At 52.3% G+C, this 17,209-nt stretch overlaps 1 protein-coding gene across 15 annotated transcripts in view; it reads left to right on the top strand.

Annotated features, from left to right (window-relative positions):
- The window catches only part of ANK1 (ankyrin 1), a 206,343-nt gene that overhangs the window by 165,473 nt on the left and 23,661 nt on the right, over window positions 1–17,209 (top strand). For all 15 annotated transcript variants that reach the window (XM_032837953.1, XM_032837951.1, XM_032837956.1 and 12 more), the window contains 13 exons: window positions 1,472–1,569; window positions 1,670–1,894; window positions 2,917–3,077; window positions 3,352–3,563; window positions 4,140–4,344; window positions 4,713–4,809; window positions 5,084–5,312; window positions 6,236–6,361; window positions 6,459–6,578; window positions 7,828–7,906; window positions 8,197–8,271; window positions 9,990–10,121; window positions 10,952–11,098. In XM_032837953.1, coding sequence (XP_032693844.1) covers window positions 1,472–1,569; window positions 1,670–1,894; window positions 2,917–3,077; window positions 3,352–3,563; window positions 4,140–4,344; window positions 4,713–4,809; window positions 5,084–5,312; window positions 6,236–6,361; window positions 6,459–6,578; window positions 7,828–7,906; window positions 8,197–8,271; window positions 9,990–10,121; window positions 10,952–11,098 — 1,906 coding nt within the window. The remainder of the gene's footprint in view (window positions 1–1,471; window positions 1,570–1,669; window positions 1,895–2,916; window positions 3,078–3,351; window positions 3,564–4,139; window positions 4,345–4,712; window positions 4,810–5,083; window positions 5,313–6,235; window positions 6,362–6,458; window positions 6,579–7,827; window positions 7,907–8,196; window positions 8,272–9,989; window positions 10,122–10,951; window positions 11,099–17,209) is intronic.

Below are 17,209 nucleotides of genomic sequence, written 5' to 3'. Positions count from 1 at the left end.
CCCCCAGGGGACTGTTCGTCGTCATAATCCCCGACTTTGTGGCTTCCCTCGATGCCACCTGAATTTGTCCCAAGAAACAGTGGGGTGGTTTCAAACAATTTAATTCCCCTTGATTTAATCATAGGTTGTTTGGCACATTTTTGTTTTTTCTCCACCACGGCGAGGGGGTTTTCTAGAATAAAAAGCAGAGTTTGGAGGTTGGAGTTGGTTGCCCTGAGACCAGGTAACTGAGCCAGGCATGGCCCGTCTTCCCGCCACGGCCAGTCTTGGCCTCTACCACCCCAGGGCTCTGTGTCTCCCGGCAGTAGTCACAGCCCCAGACAAAGTTGGCGTGCGGGGACAAGGCAGCTACGAACTGTCCAATCAGCCATTCCATGCTAGGGTGTGTCACAGAGCTGTGATGCTGACGTCACTCATGGGGAGGGATTTGGGAGATGGGATCAGCTATGGCCCTGGCCCAGCTCTGGCCTATTCCCTGGATGCTGCCAAAGACAACGATGAGAAAGTCCCTGAGTTGACCTGTGTCCTACTGTTCTGTGACCAACCCACTCTCCTCAGCTCCTTGCTAAGTCATGAGCTCAAGCCAGTGGGTATAGCTGGATTCCTACTCCGTGCCCTGTTCCGGGCTTGATGTAGGAGAACCCTGTGACCCACGCCCGCCCCCTAGGAGCAGATGGGCCAATGGGAAGGGTGGGCTCGGACTCTGGGCGTGCAGGAAGAATCCCTGTCCCAGTGCTCGATCGTGCTGCGTGAAGCCTTCTGGGTTAGAGTCATGGGAAAGCTTTGTGTAGGAGGCAAGGTGTGAGGGTGGATGGACAGGGCCAGCGAAAGAGAGGGACAGGGGCATCAGGCCCCCCTGGGAGCAAGAGCAGGGTTGGGAATGAACCTGGAAGGGACCAGGGCCAGACACAGACCCTGCTGGCTTTCGTGAGTCCTTGTGATATGCAAGTCCCCAGGCGTGGCAGCCCCAAGTCCCTGCCACTGCGGTGTCATGAGGGGCAGGGACTGTCCCATTTGCAAATGAGGGCACAGGAAGTCCCCAAGGGTAGGGTCTGCTCTGGTCACCTCCTGTATCTCAAATGTCTTCGTGGCGAGTAGCTTGCTCAAGCTAAGTAGCTAGTAGGTGGTGGTGCCTGGCTCCAGTGGTGTGTGAGAACCAAGCTCCCTAGAACGGGTTTCATACTGGGGTGTGGCTGGAGGGAAGAGTGGAATGGTCTGCAGTGTGTGACCTAAAAGTAGCCAAGGAGAAGCCATGATGGTAGGATGAAATCTGGGCTTCCTTTTCAACTCCAGGAAAGCCTTGTCCCAAAAGGGTCAGTGGTGAGTGTGTGGGACTACTTCCTCCATCCGGTCACTTGCTTCCTGGCAAGGAGAGCTCCTGAGCTCCCCAGCCCGGAGCACCACCCCTGGGCAGAGCCAGCCCCCATGGCCCAGGAAGTGATGGGTCAGCTGGCCTCCCTCTCCTCCTCAGGCGTCTAAGGAGTATGACGAAGACTCACTCATCCCTAGCAGCCCGGCCACAGAGACCTCAGACAACATCAGCCCCGTGGCCAGCCCCGTCCATACAGGGTGAGTGAGCCCTGTGACCGGGCCTCGGGGGTTCTGGGCCCTCCCTCTCTGTGCCACAGAGCGCACGCAGAAGCCCGACACGGATCTGCCTGGGCCGTAGGTTCCTGGTGAGCTTCATGGTGGACGCCCGAGGAGGCTCCATGCGGGGGAGTCGGCACAACGGCCTGCGGGTGGTGATCCCCCCTCGGACGTGTGCCGCCCCCACTCGCATCACCTGCCGCCTGGTCAAGCCCCAGAAGCTGAGCACACCGCCCCCGCTGGCTGAGGAGGAGGGCCTGGCCAGCAGGATCATTGCGCTGGGACCCACGGGGGCCCAGTTCTTAAGGTGAGAGGTCACTCACGCTGGACGTGCGTGTACGCCGCCCGAGTCCCCAGCCCGTCCCCTCCCTGCTGGTCAGTCACGGCCGCTTCCACAGCAGCCACCCACAACCAGCCTGGCCGCCAAGCAGAGGGAGAGGCGAGCCCTGCACCAGGGCCTTGGCCTCCCCTCCCCTTCTCCCGGATGCACCAAGGAGTGCATAGACAGGTGGGGCTCACTGCTCTCAAATTGTAGGGGACTGAGAAGACGGGGCTCCTTTGGGGCCCCCAAGGGTTTAATTCTTTAAGCTCTGAAGTGGCATTTCTAGAAGATAGCGCTCCAGTGTCGCCCCCCAGGACAGGATCAATGGGCTTCAGAACCCTATTCCTTTCCTTTTCTGAAGCGAAGTGCGGAGCTCTGCTTGAGCTGGTTACCTGTCAGGCTCCATGGACGGTAATGGTTATCTGTCTTGCCCTGGGGGCCTGCCTGCCCACCATTGTCCAGTGCCGTCCCCGCCGCCAAGCTCGCACCCGCCACAGCCAGCAGAATGCTTTGGTGTTGACTTTCCCTTTTCCGTGTGATCATCGAAGCCTCCCTCTAAGGGAAATGTCATCAGCCCTGGTGAATAGAGGAGGCAGCCGAGGCTAAAAGAGCTTTGGTCCCCCATCTGGGGACATACAGGGATGTCCAGTGGGCCCTTGGCATCAGGTCCAAGGTCTGGGTAAATAGGTTAATAGGTTAGCCTCCGCTGTGGCCGTAGCAGGAGGGCCCCCTGTGAAATGGGATGGAATCCCATGCTCGCCATTCCTCGGGGGCCCGGCAGTGAGTGGGGGCCCTTGGAGCATCTCAGGAACCCAAGGCAGGTCTCTTCCCCTGCCGGGACTTGCCCTGGGGTGGGCCTCGCTCTGGCTGCAGGATCTCTTCTCCCCCTAGGTGGGGACACACTGTCCCCCTTCTCCTGTCCTTTCCCCCTTGTGCCTAGCTGCCTGCCTGCCGGCACACACCCCCCCATCCATGTCCCTTGCCCCCACTCTCTTCCGTTCCTTCAGCCCCGTGATCGTGGAGATCCCCCACTTTGCCTCCCATGGCCGTGGGGACCGTGAGCTCGTGGTGCTGCGCAGTGAAAATGGCTCTGTGTGGAAGGAACACAGGAGCCGCTACGGAGAGAGCTATCTGGATATGGACCAGATCCTTAACGGGATGGACGAAGGTAGCAGCCCCAGGGCAGCCTCCTTCAGAAGGGGGACTTGCACTTGCGAAGTTAGGGTGGGGCCACCTGGGGTCAGGGGAGGTGGGAGAGACTGGAGTTGGCCCCAGCAGGTCCAGTTCCGGGTCACTGGGGCATCTAATCGGGCGCCCAGCTCCCCCATGCCTGGGGAGGGGCTGTACCTCAGCAGCCAGGGACGAGGACGTCCTGGGGACACAGCGGCTGAGCCTGCAGCCGGTGTGACGGGGGCGGGCGGTGCTGTGCCGTGTGATTCCAGAGCTGGGTAGTCTGGAGGAGCTGGAGAAGAAGAGGGTCTGTCGCATCATCACCACCGACTTCCCTTTGTACTTCGTGATCATGTCGCGGCTGTGCCAGGACTATGACACCATTGGCCCCGAAGGGGGCTTCCTGAAGAGCAAGCTGGTCCCGCTGGTGCAGGCCACGTTCCCAGAAAATGCTGTCACCAAGAGAGTGAAGCTGGCTCTGCAGGTGACACAACTCTCTTTCTTGCCCCCCCACCGCCGCCCCGCCGGCTCAGACAGAGTTCCTGGAGGATGGGAGGAATTCAAGGCCCCCAGGAGGATGACCCTCTTCCCCAGGACCTCCCCCCACTCTTCTCTAATGCCTTAACATTCCAGTTAGAGGTGTGACCTTCAACCTCCAAAGAAAGTTGGGTGGAGAGGAAAAGGCAGGTGCTGCCTATTAAGTTGCAGAACCCCCCCCCCTCCCCCACAGGGCATTCAGCCTCAAGGGAATTCCACAAGTCTTCCTGGAGAGCTACCTAATTCGGACCAAAGACCAAATCATCCCTCGAATGAGACGCAGGAGGGAAAGGGGGAGAAAGAGCTCTAGAAAGACAGCCGAGCAGTGACCTCAGCCCAGAGACAGGCTTTGTGCTCAGCAAAACAGATCTGCAGGGTCCGACAGTGGAGGGTCCCCTGCAGCCCCTCCAGGAAACTTGGCCCTCTACGTAAACAGCCTGCTGTCCTTTTGGGGGTGTGCTGGTCCTCGCGAACAAGGCCCTCTGCTCCTTGAGGCTGAGGGTCCACCTTTGATGCCTCGCAGGCCCAGCCTGTGCCAGATGAGCTGGTCACCAAACTCCTGGGCAACCAGGCCACGTTCAGCCCCATTGTCACTGTGGAGCCTCGGCGCCGGAAGTTCTACCGTCCCATTGGGCTTCGGATCCCACTCCCTCCTTCCTGGACAGACAACCCGAGGGACAGCGGGGAGGGGGACACCACCAGCCTGCGCCTGCTCTGCAGTGTCACCGGTGAGAGGCGCCCCTTTTGCCTCTGTTCCACCTTCCAGGCAGCCGCAGCTCCCTGTGGCCACATTCAAGGGAGACGGGAGAGGGTGACGCTGGCCGTCAGCTTTGCTACGGCTTACCCCGGGGTCGTGCTCTTGGAGGGGAAGGAGGGAAAGGGGACCCATGTGAGAAGAGCCCCCTCTGTGGACTGGTCCTCTGACCCCTAGAGGAGATGTTGCCAGGAGGAAGGGACAGTGTGTGAGCAAAGCTGTGCTCAGGGCCCCACCGAGCGGCCCGGCTCTGCCCTTCCATACTTTGCCCTTAGCATTTCGTCAGGCTCCGTGTCTGCCGTCTGAATGCCGTGCCCCAGCCCGTCTTTGCTGCCGTTGCAGGAGGAACAGACCAAGCCCAGTGGGAAGACATAACGGGGACCACCAAGCTCGTGTACGCCAGCGAGTGTGCTGCCTTCACCACCAACGTCTCTGCCAGGTAGGGCACGGCCCCTCCCAGCCCAGAGAGACCCCAGGCCCTCTATCAAGGGAGTCAGCGCTGACCCTACTCACGCCCCATCCTCATGCTTCACCCCTCCCATCCCGGTCTTGAAACTGAGACGGGGCCCTCAGCTGCCCCTTGGCACACAGAGGCCGCGCGGTGACCAGCGGGCGTGTCAGAGCCGCCATCACTAGGGGGCAAAGGTGCCTTCGGCCGGCACGGAGCTGACCCTCTCCACCGGACACACTTCCGATCAGCCCCCTCTGTCTAGGTTCTGGCTGTCCGACTGTCCTCGGACGGCCGAAGCTGTGAACTTCGCCACTCTGCTGTACAAGGAGCTCACCGCCGTGCCCTACATGGCCAAGTTCGTCGTTTTTGCCAAGATGAATGACCCCCGTGAGGGGCGTCTGCGCTGCTACTGCATGACAGACGATAAAGTGGACAAGACCCTGGAGCAGCACGAGAACTTCGTGGAGGTGGCTCGGAGCAGGGACATAGAGGTACCGTGCCTCGCTGTGCCCGGTCTCACCACCGGGCGTGCTCTTGCGCTACCCCTGCCGGCCGACTGGGGAACCCGGGCCGGAGAGCTGAAGTCCCCCTCCAAGTTCACACGACTGAGGAAAAGGCAGAGGAAGGATTTGTCGCAGTAGTCTGAGCTTGCAGTAGTCACGAGCTCAACCGCGCCGTGTCAGGGTTCTGGTAGTGCCCCGATGAGGTGGGGAGGGCAGCTGGACGAATGACATGAGAAGAAAGGAACGGGCACTGGATGGGAACCTATTCCTGACTCCTGGATTCATCGTGTCAAGATGTGCAAGGAGCCAGAACCGTTCCAAACGTCTGGCCTCAGAGTGTGTTCCGAACCTTCCCCAGGGGCCCAGGGCACGGGGCTGGCCCTCTGGAGCCCTACCTCTAGTTCTGATTCGGGAACTAACTGGACAAAGCATTTCTTCTCTTTGGGCCTCAGTTTCCTCAATTGTCAAATGGACCCAATGATAACATCTCAGTTGAAAGCGTTATAATGCACAGTAGGGATTTCTATAATGTGGTCCTTTTAGCACTTTTCATAAACCAAACTTTTCTGGACAGGTGTAAAAAGATCCAGCTCCCCTGGGGAAGCCCTGTGATAGTCCTTTAGTGGAGTTCTAGAGTTCTCAGATGGTGCTCTTGACCCACCACCCAGGGATATACAGAGATGCTTGCCTATCATAAGATCCTTTGAAGCGAGAAAGCATGCCTCACTCACTATAACCTCGGAAACAAAGCCTTTTTTGAAACAGATGGTGGGGTTTCTCGGAGCATAGCCCCTGTGTCTCGTGCAGTAGACAGGGCATGAGCTGGAGAAGGAAAGACCAGAGCTAGAGGCAGGAGAGGACTGGCAGGCATGTCTCCCTGACCAGCTGTATCTGCTTTTCTCCTCCTGCAGGTTCTGGAAGGAATGCCTCTTTTCGCAGAGCTCTTTGGGAACCTGGTACCCATCAGAAAGGCTGCCCAGCAGCGGAGTTTCCAGTTCCAGTCGTTTCGGGAGAACCGCTTGGCCATACCGGTGAAGGTGCCGATGAATCCTCCGGGTCTAGGTCTGGGAGGCAGAAATCTCGAAGCCTTTGGAATAGCACGCCTGAGTCTTGCCTTTGTGTGCTTGAGTTCAGGTGAGGGACGGCAGCCGAGAGCCAGCAGGGTCCTTGTCGTTTCTGCGCAAGGCCATGAAGTATGAGGACGCCCAGCACATTCTCTGCCACTTGAACATCACCATGCCCCCCTGCACGAAGGTGAGCTGCCCCCTGGGGAGGGCCCTTGCCAGAGGGGGTCCCCGCACAGACTCAAGGTCAGGTGCTTCCAAAGGACTTCTTCCTGTTGAAAAGCTGCCTTCGAATTCCCTGAGGTCAGGGAAGGTCTTTGGCTGTCCCCTGGACCCTTGACTGTGGCCTGGCAAGAGTGCCACCCTCCCCCCAAAGCCCTTCCCGCAAGCTAAGAACGATGCCAGCATCAGCCCTCGGGATGAGTGTTCTCACTGTGGGCCTTGGGCCCTCAAGGATGTTCTTTCTCAAAGGTTAGAAGGAGCACCACAGGCATCCACCATGGCATGCCTTGTCCGAGGCCTCTGAGACGTAGAACCGGGTGTCGAATCGCTCAAGGTTACTGGCCGTTTGCAGGTTTTTTTCAAGCCTCTTTTTCATGTACTTGCTTATCCTCCCCGGGGTGTCAGGCCCTCAGAGAGGGGAGCCCTTGTGTCTGAGCTGCTGCAAACACCCAGATTTTTGAGCTCAGTGAAGGTGTCCTGACCAAGTATGTTGACTTATCCATCCCTGTAAGAGCCTCAGAGTCACCAACCTCTAACCTGGGGACTCTGGAAGGCTAGAGCATCTCCATGTTCTTGTTCTTCTGCTGTCGCTGGCAACTGTCAGCCTTCCATGCCCGACTCAGGAAAAAGCGGGGCTTTGTCCGTGTGTTGTGGCTCAGTTTCTCTTTACTGTCCAGGGAGAGTGTGAACCAACCTCTCTTTCAAAGGAGGGTTTCCTGCAACATTGATCAAGCCTCTGGGTGCTTCTCCGCAGGGCTGGGCTGCTAGGCCTCGGGCCAAGTACTGAAAATGGGTCTTTTGAGTATAAAGGAACCCGGAAAGACAGACTTGGTTTTTCAGTTCAAACCCCAGCTCCGCCGCTTACGAGCGACCTTGGGCAAGTTACTTCACCCGTCTGTGCCTCAGTACCCTCATCCGTGCGATGGGAGTCACACTAGTACCTACCCAGAGGCTGTCACGAGCGTCAGACAGGGCCTGACCACCTGGTAAGGGCCACACGAGCTCGCCATCATTGTTCTTGTTCCTGTTAATAAAGGATGCGAATGTCTCACTCCCTCTCGCCCCCACCTCTGTGCACACGCCTGTTCTCTGCTCCAGAGAAACAGAGTCACTTACTGTTTGCCATGACAGGTGTCTTGTCCCTCCCCACAGCCTACGGGCTTGAAGGCACTCCAAGATGGGGAAGCCCCAGACCCACAGTACCCTTTCCTCTGCAGGTGAGCAGTGCCGATGAGAGGAGAAGGACTCTGACGCCGCTGGCCCTGAGATACAGCATCCTCAGCGAACCGTCCCTGGGTATAAATCTCTTTACAGGGCATGCTCCCTGCCTTTCCAGAAGGCTGTAGGTGACATCCCTCCCCCTCGCTCCTATAAGAGCTCCGCATTGATGCACTTTGCTTGGCCTGTTATGAGCACAGCGTGGGGAACCTTTGGCCCCGGGTGGCACCTACCCCTCACAGGCTTAGCCATGAGGACGCTGAGGTCTGCCTGTGAGCTGAGCCTCCATCTGAGGTCACTTACTCACGCCTGCTGATGCTGTGTACTGTCAAGACTACTGACTGCAACCCAACATTTCTTCTCCCCAGGTTCCCTCAGTGGGACAGACCGAGCAAATATGAAGATGGCTATTATATCAGAACACCTCGGCCTCAGCTGGGCGGGTGAGTCGGGGAACTGGGGGCAGAAGGGCACTTTGCCAGTCTACACATGGCCCTGCAGCTCCTGTTCCCTCATGAGCAACCACTTTTCACCATCCTTGGTGCATCTGATGTGTGATTGTCTGTTGACCCAGCAATGCCTTTGCGTGCCAGTGCAAAGTGAGTTCCCTCCCTACTCCATTTCTGCCGGGTTTTTCTTTATAAGAAAGAATTAAGTTGTTTGGGGTTTTTTTTAAAGATTTTAAAAAAGATTTTAAGAGAGAGAGACTCTGAAGCAGACTCCACACTGAGCACTGAGCCCAGCTCGGGGCTTGATCTTATGACCATGGCATCATGACCTGAGCCAAAACCAAGAGTTAGATACTCCACCAACAGCACCACCCGGGCACCCCAGAAGGTATTAACTTCTGAAGTTACAAGAGACCTTACACTCTGGTTCACCTCATTTTACAGATGGGAAAACTGAGATCCAGCAAAATAAAATGGCTCTAGTTTTATAGCTAGTTAGTGAGAGAACTCTGGAAAACCATCCAACAAATAAAAAACACAGAAAAAAAAACTACATCTCCTGACCGCCTGTCCACTGCTCCCCACACTCACATTGCCCTTCCTCAAAGCCTGGCTTTGTGGAGGGAAAGAAAGAAAGAAAAGAAGTCTCAAGGTTACCTAGTAATCTCTGGCTGTCGCTGAGGTCGACCAGAAGTCCCATCCATAGCAAGGGCAGATCTGACTTGGAGTGAGGCTGTGTGTGGGAAAAATTCCATGAAAGCTCAAAATGTGTTTTACTCAAGTCACCAGCCCTATAACTTAATCCACTCTCCCTTTTTTGTTAGCTTTCATATGAATGGGCTTCCTTCATCAGGCTCCCTGTAGAGAAGGCTTCAGAAAAACCCAGAAACCTTAGCAATAACTTGCTGAAAGACTCTGTGGGAAAAATTTACAACAGAGGTTCAGGGACTATTCAGTTCTTAAGCCAAAAAAGAATGTCCGCTGCTGCTTCTTGTGCATGTGTGTGTGTGTGTGTGTGTCTGCACGCATGTGTGGTACGTGTACATTCTGATTCTTACTATCCCTGTCCCTCTGGTCTTCCTCATCTTTGAAATTGGACTCTGAGGCTGTTCTCTCTTCCAAAGCACCTGTGAGAAATAACAATAAAAACAATGGGAGGGAAAAACTAACATTCTGTGTTACTGCCTTGCGTTTAGACAGGAACTTGTATTTTCATTTTAAATGTAAATAATGCCTTTCCCTGAAGAAACATAAGTACAGAGATGCATTTCCATTCTCATTGCTTTCTGGTGGAAAGTAAGTGGCATCTTGGTGTCCTACGGACAGCCCTGGCGTGGGTATCTGGAGGCTCAGCCCGTACCTGGCTCTGGCATTGGCTTGTTCTGTGACCTGGAGTGAGTGCTAGACTTGCTGAGAGGCTCAGGGTTGTCATCTCATATGTGAAGTGATGAAAGAATGAAAGAACATTCATTCGTTCATTGTTCACTCCTCATTTTTTGAGCATCACTGCCCCACTTTCTGGAGATACAAAGATGCAGGTGTCTCTGTTTCACTAGGCACTTCTGGGTGGGAAAGACTACCAAATGCAGGGCAAGACTGTCCTTTGACTCCCGGCACTCCCTACCAGATGCCTCCACTCCATGATGCCCAGCTGGGGAGCCGGAGCCGGGCTCTGACGTAGCTCACCCTTGGCTTCTGGTCTTTGCTTGCAGAGTTGGCTCGGGAGCTGCAGTTCAGTGTGGAAGACATCAACAGGATCCGCGTGGAAAACCCCAACTCTTTGTTGGAGCAGAGTGTAGCCTTGTTGAACCTCTGGGTCATCCGTGAAGGCAAAAACGCAAACAGTCAGTACCATTAAGCTAAGGACACCTTCTCTTTCCAAAGCCTGTGCCTCTTCACCCCAACGGTTCTTCCTTCAAACTCCAGTTGCGATCGTAGCCTTTCGAACCAATCCCTTTTGCACTCTGTCTCTGTGTCCCTGTCTCTCTCACACACACGTCTCAGGGTCATGGGGTCCTCTAGAAGGATAGGAGGTCACAAGAAGATAGGAGAGTCTCGGCCTTAGCCTGTTTCCCGTCTGAGTAAGAGGACAGTCACGCAGGGACCAAGATGAACACATAGGTGCAGGGTGTGGACTTCCTGTGGACATGAGGACTATCCTCTGAGGACAGAGCATGGGGGAGCAAATCCCGCCTGATGTGAGACTATCTTTTCCTCCCACCTGGAAGGAAGATTTGTTTCAACTCTTTCCATCAGCTCTTCCTCAAGTATATTCCCAATTCTCAGGAACCCTGAAAGGAAATTGTCTGCGTTTGCATCTCAAATTAACTGGCAAGGACCAAGGATTTCAAAAGGACAGTATCCAATTCTCCTCCCTCTCATTCCCTGTGGACTTTCTCTTGGAGGACAAAAAACATTCTCTCAGTACTTTAAAATTGGCTACCATTAGGGGTTTAGGAAAGATCTGTGGAAGGATAATAAAATATTCCCCAAAGAGGCAGGTAGTTTTGATTCTGAAAAAAGAGAGATGCCTCCACATTCTGAGACAATAAATCACCCCCCCCCCCCACTTCCCACCTGCCTAGTTCTAGAACCCTCCCCCCACATTCCTGCCCCACCCACGATGATGAGAATCCCCTTGGCAAGCGCCCCTTCTCTTCTCCCCGCCCCGCAGTGGAGAATCTGTACGCAGCCCTGCGGAACATTGACCGCAGCGAGATCGTGAACATGCTGGAAGGCTCGGGCAGGCAGGGCCGCAATCTGAAACCTGAGCGGCGGCACGGGGACCGGGACTACTCTTCGTCACCCTCCCAGATGAATGGTGAGTGTCTCCTGGAAGGAGGCGGGGCTGAGCTGGGTGCCCCTCTCCAGGCACCCGTGACACCTGATGAAATCATCTCTCCCTTTGGTGGGAGGTCAACCTCCATGCACTCCGTTCCTGGTGGTGGTGAGCGCAGACGCAGGCAAGACAGACGGGGCAGAGAGGCTCCCCGATGTTCTGCACAGCCAACAGGCTGGTGGTGTGGTCACAGGGAAGAGTTGGAGTCGGAACAGGGGCTGGGCTCCCCACCCCTCCCTGTAGTTCTGTGCCAGGAATGGACCCTCTCTGGGCTTGTGTTCTCATCTGTAAAGCAGTCAGTGATAGAGATGCAGAGGGCATGGAGATTTGGGCCCAAGATCTGATGTGGATACGCTGGCTGGTGTTTTCAGAGTCCTGGTGTGGCCTTTCTGTGAGGCTAAGTGGGCTCCTTTTATTTTTCAGTCTGGTCTCTCCTCTCTTTCTCTCTTTTTTCTCACCCCTTCTCTTTCCTCTCCCTCTTTTTAATGTGCTTTGAGCATGGTGCAGACCCCCAGTGTGACCAGTCCCAAGGGGAGGAAGCCCAGAGGCCCCTAAACTTTGCCCCCAGGACTCCCACTTGGTGTGTGTGTGGGGGGGGTGCCTCCCATTCACCTCCTTCCTCACAGCAACAGTGAAAGTAGCCAGCTGCATGAAGGAGAGGGGCTGCGGGGGGGTCCCCCCACTCCTTTCCCCTCACTCGCCCTCTCTCCAGTCCCTGGGCACAGAAAGAGCAGAAGCCCTGCTCCTCCGCAGGAGCCGGGAAGCTAGGGTTCCAGTTCCTTCCTTTCTCCTGACTCCGTGAGCTGCTGCGAGAGCTCCTCTTCTCTAAAGCCAGCAAGTGAAAGTCGATTCTCGAGGGTCCTTTACAGACCTTGAAGAAACCATTTTAATTCTCTGGTGCTTATTATGCCCCCCGGGCCAGCTGCACCACGCTGGGTTCCCCAGGCTCCTAGTTCACAGGCCGCCCTGGCCATGCACTCACATGCTGGCTGCGTGGGCGCTGTGGCCCCGGGGCGGGGTGGGGGGCGTGCCCTCTGCGGGTAAGTTCTAAGTCGATCTGGGCACGGGGCCTCCTTCGGCCGGGTGGGGCCTGCGCACCCTGAGCCGCTCACACATTTCTCTCCCCCGTGTCCTGTGCCTCCCGAAACATGCCATCTAGCACCCCTCGGCGCAGGGCTTGTCTGTTGATCACGTCCCGTCGTCTTTCTCTTCTGCCTCTGACCTCACCCGGACCTCTAGTCCGCTCATTCTGTTGCACTGCCTGTCTCCACTGTCTCTACCTTGGCGGGGTGGGCAGGAGCCGTCCACCTCTGCTGATGCATGTCGTGAAAGACTTCTAGCCCTCGCTCCCCACGTGGCTCACGGCTGCGTGGGACGGCGTGTGTGCACGCATGTGCACAGAGGCGGGAGGAGTCGGGGGTGTCTCTGGCTCCAGGGGAGGCTGGGTACTGCACACTGCTCACTCACTGGAGTAAAAGGGCTCTGAGGCAGTGGTCCACCCCCACGTCCCTCAGGGGACCAAGCCAGAGCACTTTGGGGACCATGAAGGAGCCCAGCTCCCTTCCACGGAGAGAGAGGGGGAGGGCAGCTGAAGGACGCTGAAAACTTCAGGAAATCCACATGACAGAACGCACCGCCTTTTCTCTGTGATATCTGGTCACTTGGCTGGGTTTCTTGACATTCCTGGGGCTGCTTCAGTCCAGTCAAATCAGCAAGTTTGTGTTTCTTTGTGCCCCAGTTATATACCTAGAGGACAGCAGGCACTTAGAATTACGCGAGCATTAACAAGGCAGGAGGACAATCAAAATTACTTTAAGAGGATGGATCCCATGTTAAGTGTTCTTACCACAAAAAAAAAAAAAAAAAGTCCCAGACGCAGGCGTCTGTGAGGCTCCCATCGGCCTGCAGAGTCCAGTGCCTAGACAGAGTTCAAAACCCCTCTGTGGGACCTGGGCGCTCTGTGACTGGTGAAAAAGGCTCTGTTTTAGTGGGTCTGGTCATTTGGCAAATACTTTCTGAATACCTGCCACGTGCCAGGCATGGGTCTAGGCAGGAGAGATAAGTCAGGTCTCGGACAGACATGCACAAAAGTCCCCCAAAACTCTGCCTCCAAAGAGCTTACCTTCTGTTGGGAGAGTCAGGCAACAATGCAATATGAAAGTGAGTGACCTAATGTGCTAGTAGAGGGAGGGAAGAGGGGCAAGAGCAGAAATCAGAGGGCAACAGGAGGCCCCCTCTTACAGACTGCCCTGAGGACACTGGGTCACTGGCAGTGAGCTAGAGAGCCACGGGAGGCTTTGTCGAGAAAGAGTATCCTGATGTAACTTAAGTTTTCACAGGATTCCTCTCCCTGCTTTGTTGATCTTAGACAATCACAAACCAAATGCTTCTGTGCGTCCTGGCTGCTCTGTCTCGCCCCATCCCCCCTTCCACCCCTTCTCCAGCAGGCCTCCTGATGGACAGAGGCTGGGTGCCCTCCATGCGTGCTCCCCAGCTCGACCCAAGCAGACAGTCTTTAGCAGACATCCAGCTCGCTCTTTCTGCTCTGCTTTTCTGGCACTAAAATTGGCTTCTCTCTGTTTATCCTGCCCTCTTCCCTATCCCAGGAAGAGCATTTCATATCAGGGTACCATTCTGGCCTGGAAAGAAGGGACAGGAGGACTGAGAGGTAGTAGGCTGGGGAGAGAGCAGCCGCCCACGGTCTCCCTGCCTCTCTCCTGGACAGGGACCCATGTTGTCTTGCTGCCCACCCAGCCCTTCGCACAGATGTCACAGTTGGACATTTCCTCCTTTGCTCTTTACCTTGCTTTTTTGCTCATCTGAACCTCCTTATGAAGCGACGGGGATGAAGGGCAGGGCTTGCGTGCTCTGTGGCAGTCAGGAAACAGTATCCTGAGGTCTGTTTTCCTTCCTTCGTGACCCCTATTGCCATATGCACCTGGCCTGGTCAGAGCAGAAAGGGGATTAAGTTCAAAGGCCAGTTTTCTTCCCCTCCATAGGAGGGGACTGTCCTGGGCTCTTGGGTAATAAACATGAAGAAAAAAATTGCCTATAAAACAAACAAACAAACAAAAAAAAAAAAGAAAGAAAAAGAAAAATAGAAAAGAAAAGCATGTTTCTAAAAAACAAATCAGATTTCTCATATAAGAGAGAAAAAATAGACATCTCACATCCACACTTGTCAGGTCCGTTTGTTGGACAAGTTGGACATGTGGTAATGTCTACTTAGAAATAAAATGTGTTTTACTTGCGTCAACTCCTGAATCAACTGGTGAATGCAGCTCTTGTCTGAGGTCCGGTTGGCTGTCCGCTCCTTGTCTAGCTTGCTACTAACATTAAACTCTCTGAGTGATAGTTACATCTTGGTTAGCAGAAACCCACCAGGATAACCAGAGATGAGGAGAGACTTGGGTCAGGACTGCTGGTCTGTGCTGTCCCCCAAAAGCAGGATCTGTAGTTGCCTCTTACCTGATCTCCCCAAAAAGCAACCCCAGAGCAGGGAGCTCTAGACTGAGGGATGGGCTGATGACTCAGGTGTGGCAGAGCGATGGGAGACTATTAGCAAGATGGGCGCTTCTGAAACTCAACCTAAGGGACTCAGCAGACCTCATTATGGCGCAGTCCACCCCAGATTTTGTGAGGTAATCCTCATGAGGTTGTCTGAGGCCTTACGAACATTGCTCTGACTTAGTAGTGATTCCCACTGGCACTGTGTATGGCCACCCACAGCCTCGATCAAAGCTTCTGGGGATGTAGATAGATCAGTGGGGGTCCTCTGGGGCCTGAGAAGGAGCAGCGAGGCATACACCCTAAACACCAGTACTAGAGGAAGGGCTCTAGAATAAAGAAAAGACAGGAAGTCCTGGGAGAGGGTATGCATGAGTTCTCTTCATGGACACTTTTCATTTGGATGAAATCCCATTAAAATGAACACCATGTGAGTTTTAAGGAAGAAAGGTCCCAAAGGGTACCAAATGAGCCTTGGGCATTCTGTGGCCAGTAGAGCTACCCTCTTCCTGTCTTTATCAGGTCTTACTGAGACTCCCAAAAGTGACAGAATATTCGCTTGGCTATAACCAACGGGTTGTTTAAGATGCATTCCACTTCTGACAAAAATGAGGCAAATAAATAAGGACTGAATATAGCCTCCTGCTTAAAACAGCCCCTGATACTCCAAAATGGGCCAAATATATGAAACAACAGTTTTCACAACTTTGGACATGAGTCAACAAAAGACAGTGATCCTTGGGACATGGGAAACAATTGAGGAAAACTCTGTAATTGCTAGTTTCTAGGTCATGACATAGAGAAGAAAAAAATCCAAGAAGTTTCCCTAGGTTGGACAGTTGTTGAGAATCCAGAGAGAATGGAGCAACTAGAGTTGCCAAGATATAGAGTACCAGGGAAGACACAGCTGCTTAGAGAATTCTGGAGATCTTCAGATTCACTGAGTGGGATTAGACATTACAGAAGAAAAGATTAGTGGATTTGACAACATAGTGATAGAAACTCTTCAAAACCCCAAAGAAAAGAAAATTTTTAAAAAGCATCAGTGATCTTATATTTGTGAAAATAGAGTTCCCAACAGAGAATGGGTGAAAAATCATCTGAAGAAATAAGGGCTGGAAAATGTCCAAATTTGATGAAAACTATAAATACACAGATCCAAGAAGTTCAGTAAATCACATGCATGAAAAACATGAGAGCAACTATGGCAAGGCATATTTTAAACAAACTGGTCAAAACCAATGATAGAGAAAGTCTTGAAAGTAGCCAAAGAAAAAGGGACATGTACAAAAGAGCAAAGACAAGAATGATTTCAAACTTCTTGTTGGAAACAATGCAAGTCAGAAGACAGTGGAGCAACATCTTTAAAGTAGATCACATCTTTAAAGAATACCTCTAAAGTAACCTAGAATTCTAACTATACCTAGCAAAAATAGCTTTCAAAAATGAAGAGAAATAAAGACTTTTCAAAATATACAAAAACTGAAAGAATTCGTCACCAGGAGACCCATGCTTCAGGCAATGTTAAGAAATAAATAAAAATCTTTCAGGCCAAAGTAAAATGATACCAGACAGAAATATAGATCTATAAGAAGGAATTAACTGCCAAAAATGTTAACTGCGAGGATAAATACATAATTCTCTAGTTAGTTACATTATTTCCTCATTATTTAAATCTCTTTAAAAGATAATCAATGATGTAAACAAAAGTAACAACAATGCAATGTTGGGTTTATAACATATGTAAAAGTGAAATGTATGATAACAATAGTAGGAAAGTAAAATAAGTTGAAGGACAAATGGAGGTATACTATTATAAAGTGCTTATACTATATACCAAGTGTTATAATTTCACTTCAAAGTACACTGTGATGTGGTGCCTGGGTGTTTCAGTCTGTTAGGCATCTGACTCTTGTTTCTGCTCAGGTCATGGTCTCAGGATCATGGGATCAGCCCAGCCTCAGGCTCCACATAAAGTGGGGAATCTACTTCTCCTCACCCTCTTCCCTTCTTCCTGCTCACACACTCTCAGTCTCTCTGTCTCTCTCTCTAAAATAAGTAGAAGTCTTTTTTTAAAAGTAGGCTGTGATAGGTCAAGGATGTATATTATGAGCCTTAAAGCAACTACTGAAATAATAAAAGAGAATTATGCCTAATAATCCATCAAAATAGATCAAATGGAATTATAATAAATTGTAATTAATCCCAAAGAAGATATACAAAGAAGAAAAAGAGAAGAACAGATGGGACAAATAGAAAAGTAGAAATTAGCAAGTGATAGATTTAATAAATAATCATATTAGTAAGTTCATTATATTAATATACCATTATAATTATATATAATTATAGAATATAGATTATAGTTCTATTATATTTCTATTTTATTTTTAAAGTTTATTTATTTTTAAATATTTATATTTTAAATATAAATGTATTTATGTTATATGTGATTATACATAATATAAATTGTTATATTAAATTTTTATTATATTTGATAAATAATCTTATTAAATATAAATGGTCTACATACTCCAGTTAAAAGGCAGAAATAGTCATACTGCATACATAGGTAAATCTCAGTTCTGC

This window comes from Lontra canadensis, unplaced genomic scaffold, assembly GCF_010015895.1.
Source record: "Lontra canadensis isolate GAN:19392208 unplaced genomic scaffold, GSC_riverotter_1.0 scaffold101, whole genome shotgun sequence".
Classification (NCBI taxonomy): Eukaryota; Metazoa; Chordata; class Mammalia; order Carnivora; family Mustelidae; genus Lontra; species Lontra canadensis.
The sequence above is the reverse complement of the archived record's forward strand: the minus strand, read 5'-3'. Positions and strand labels throughout refer to the sequence as shown.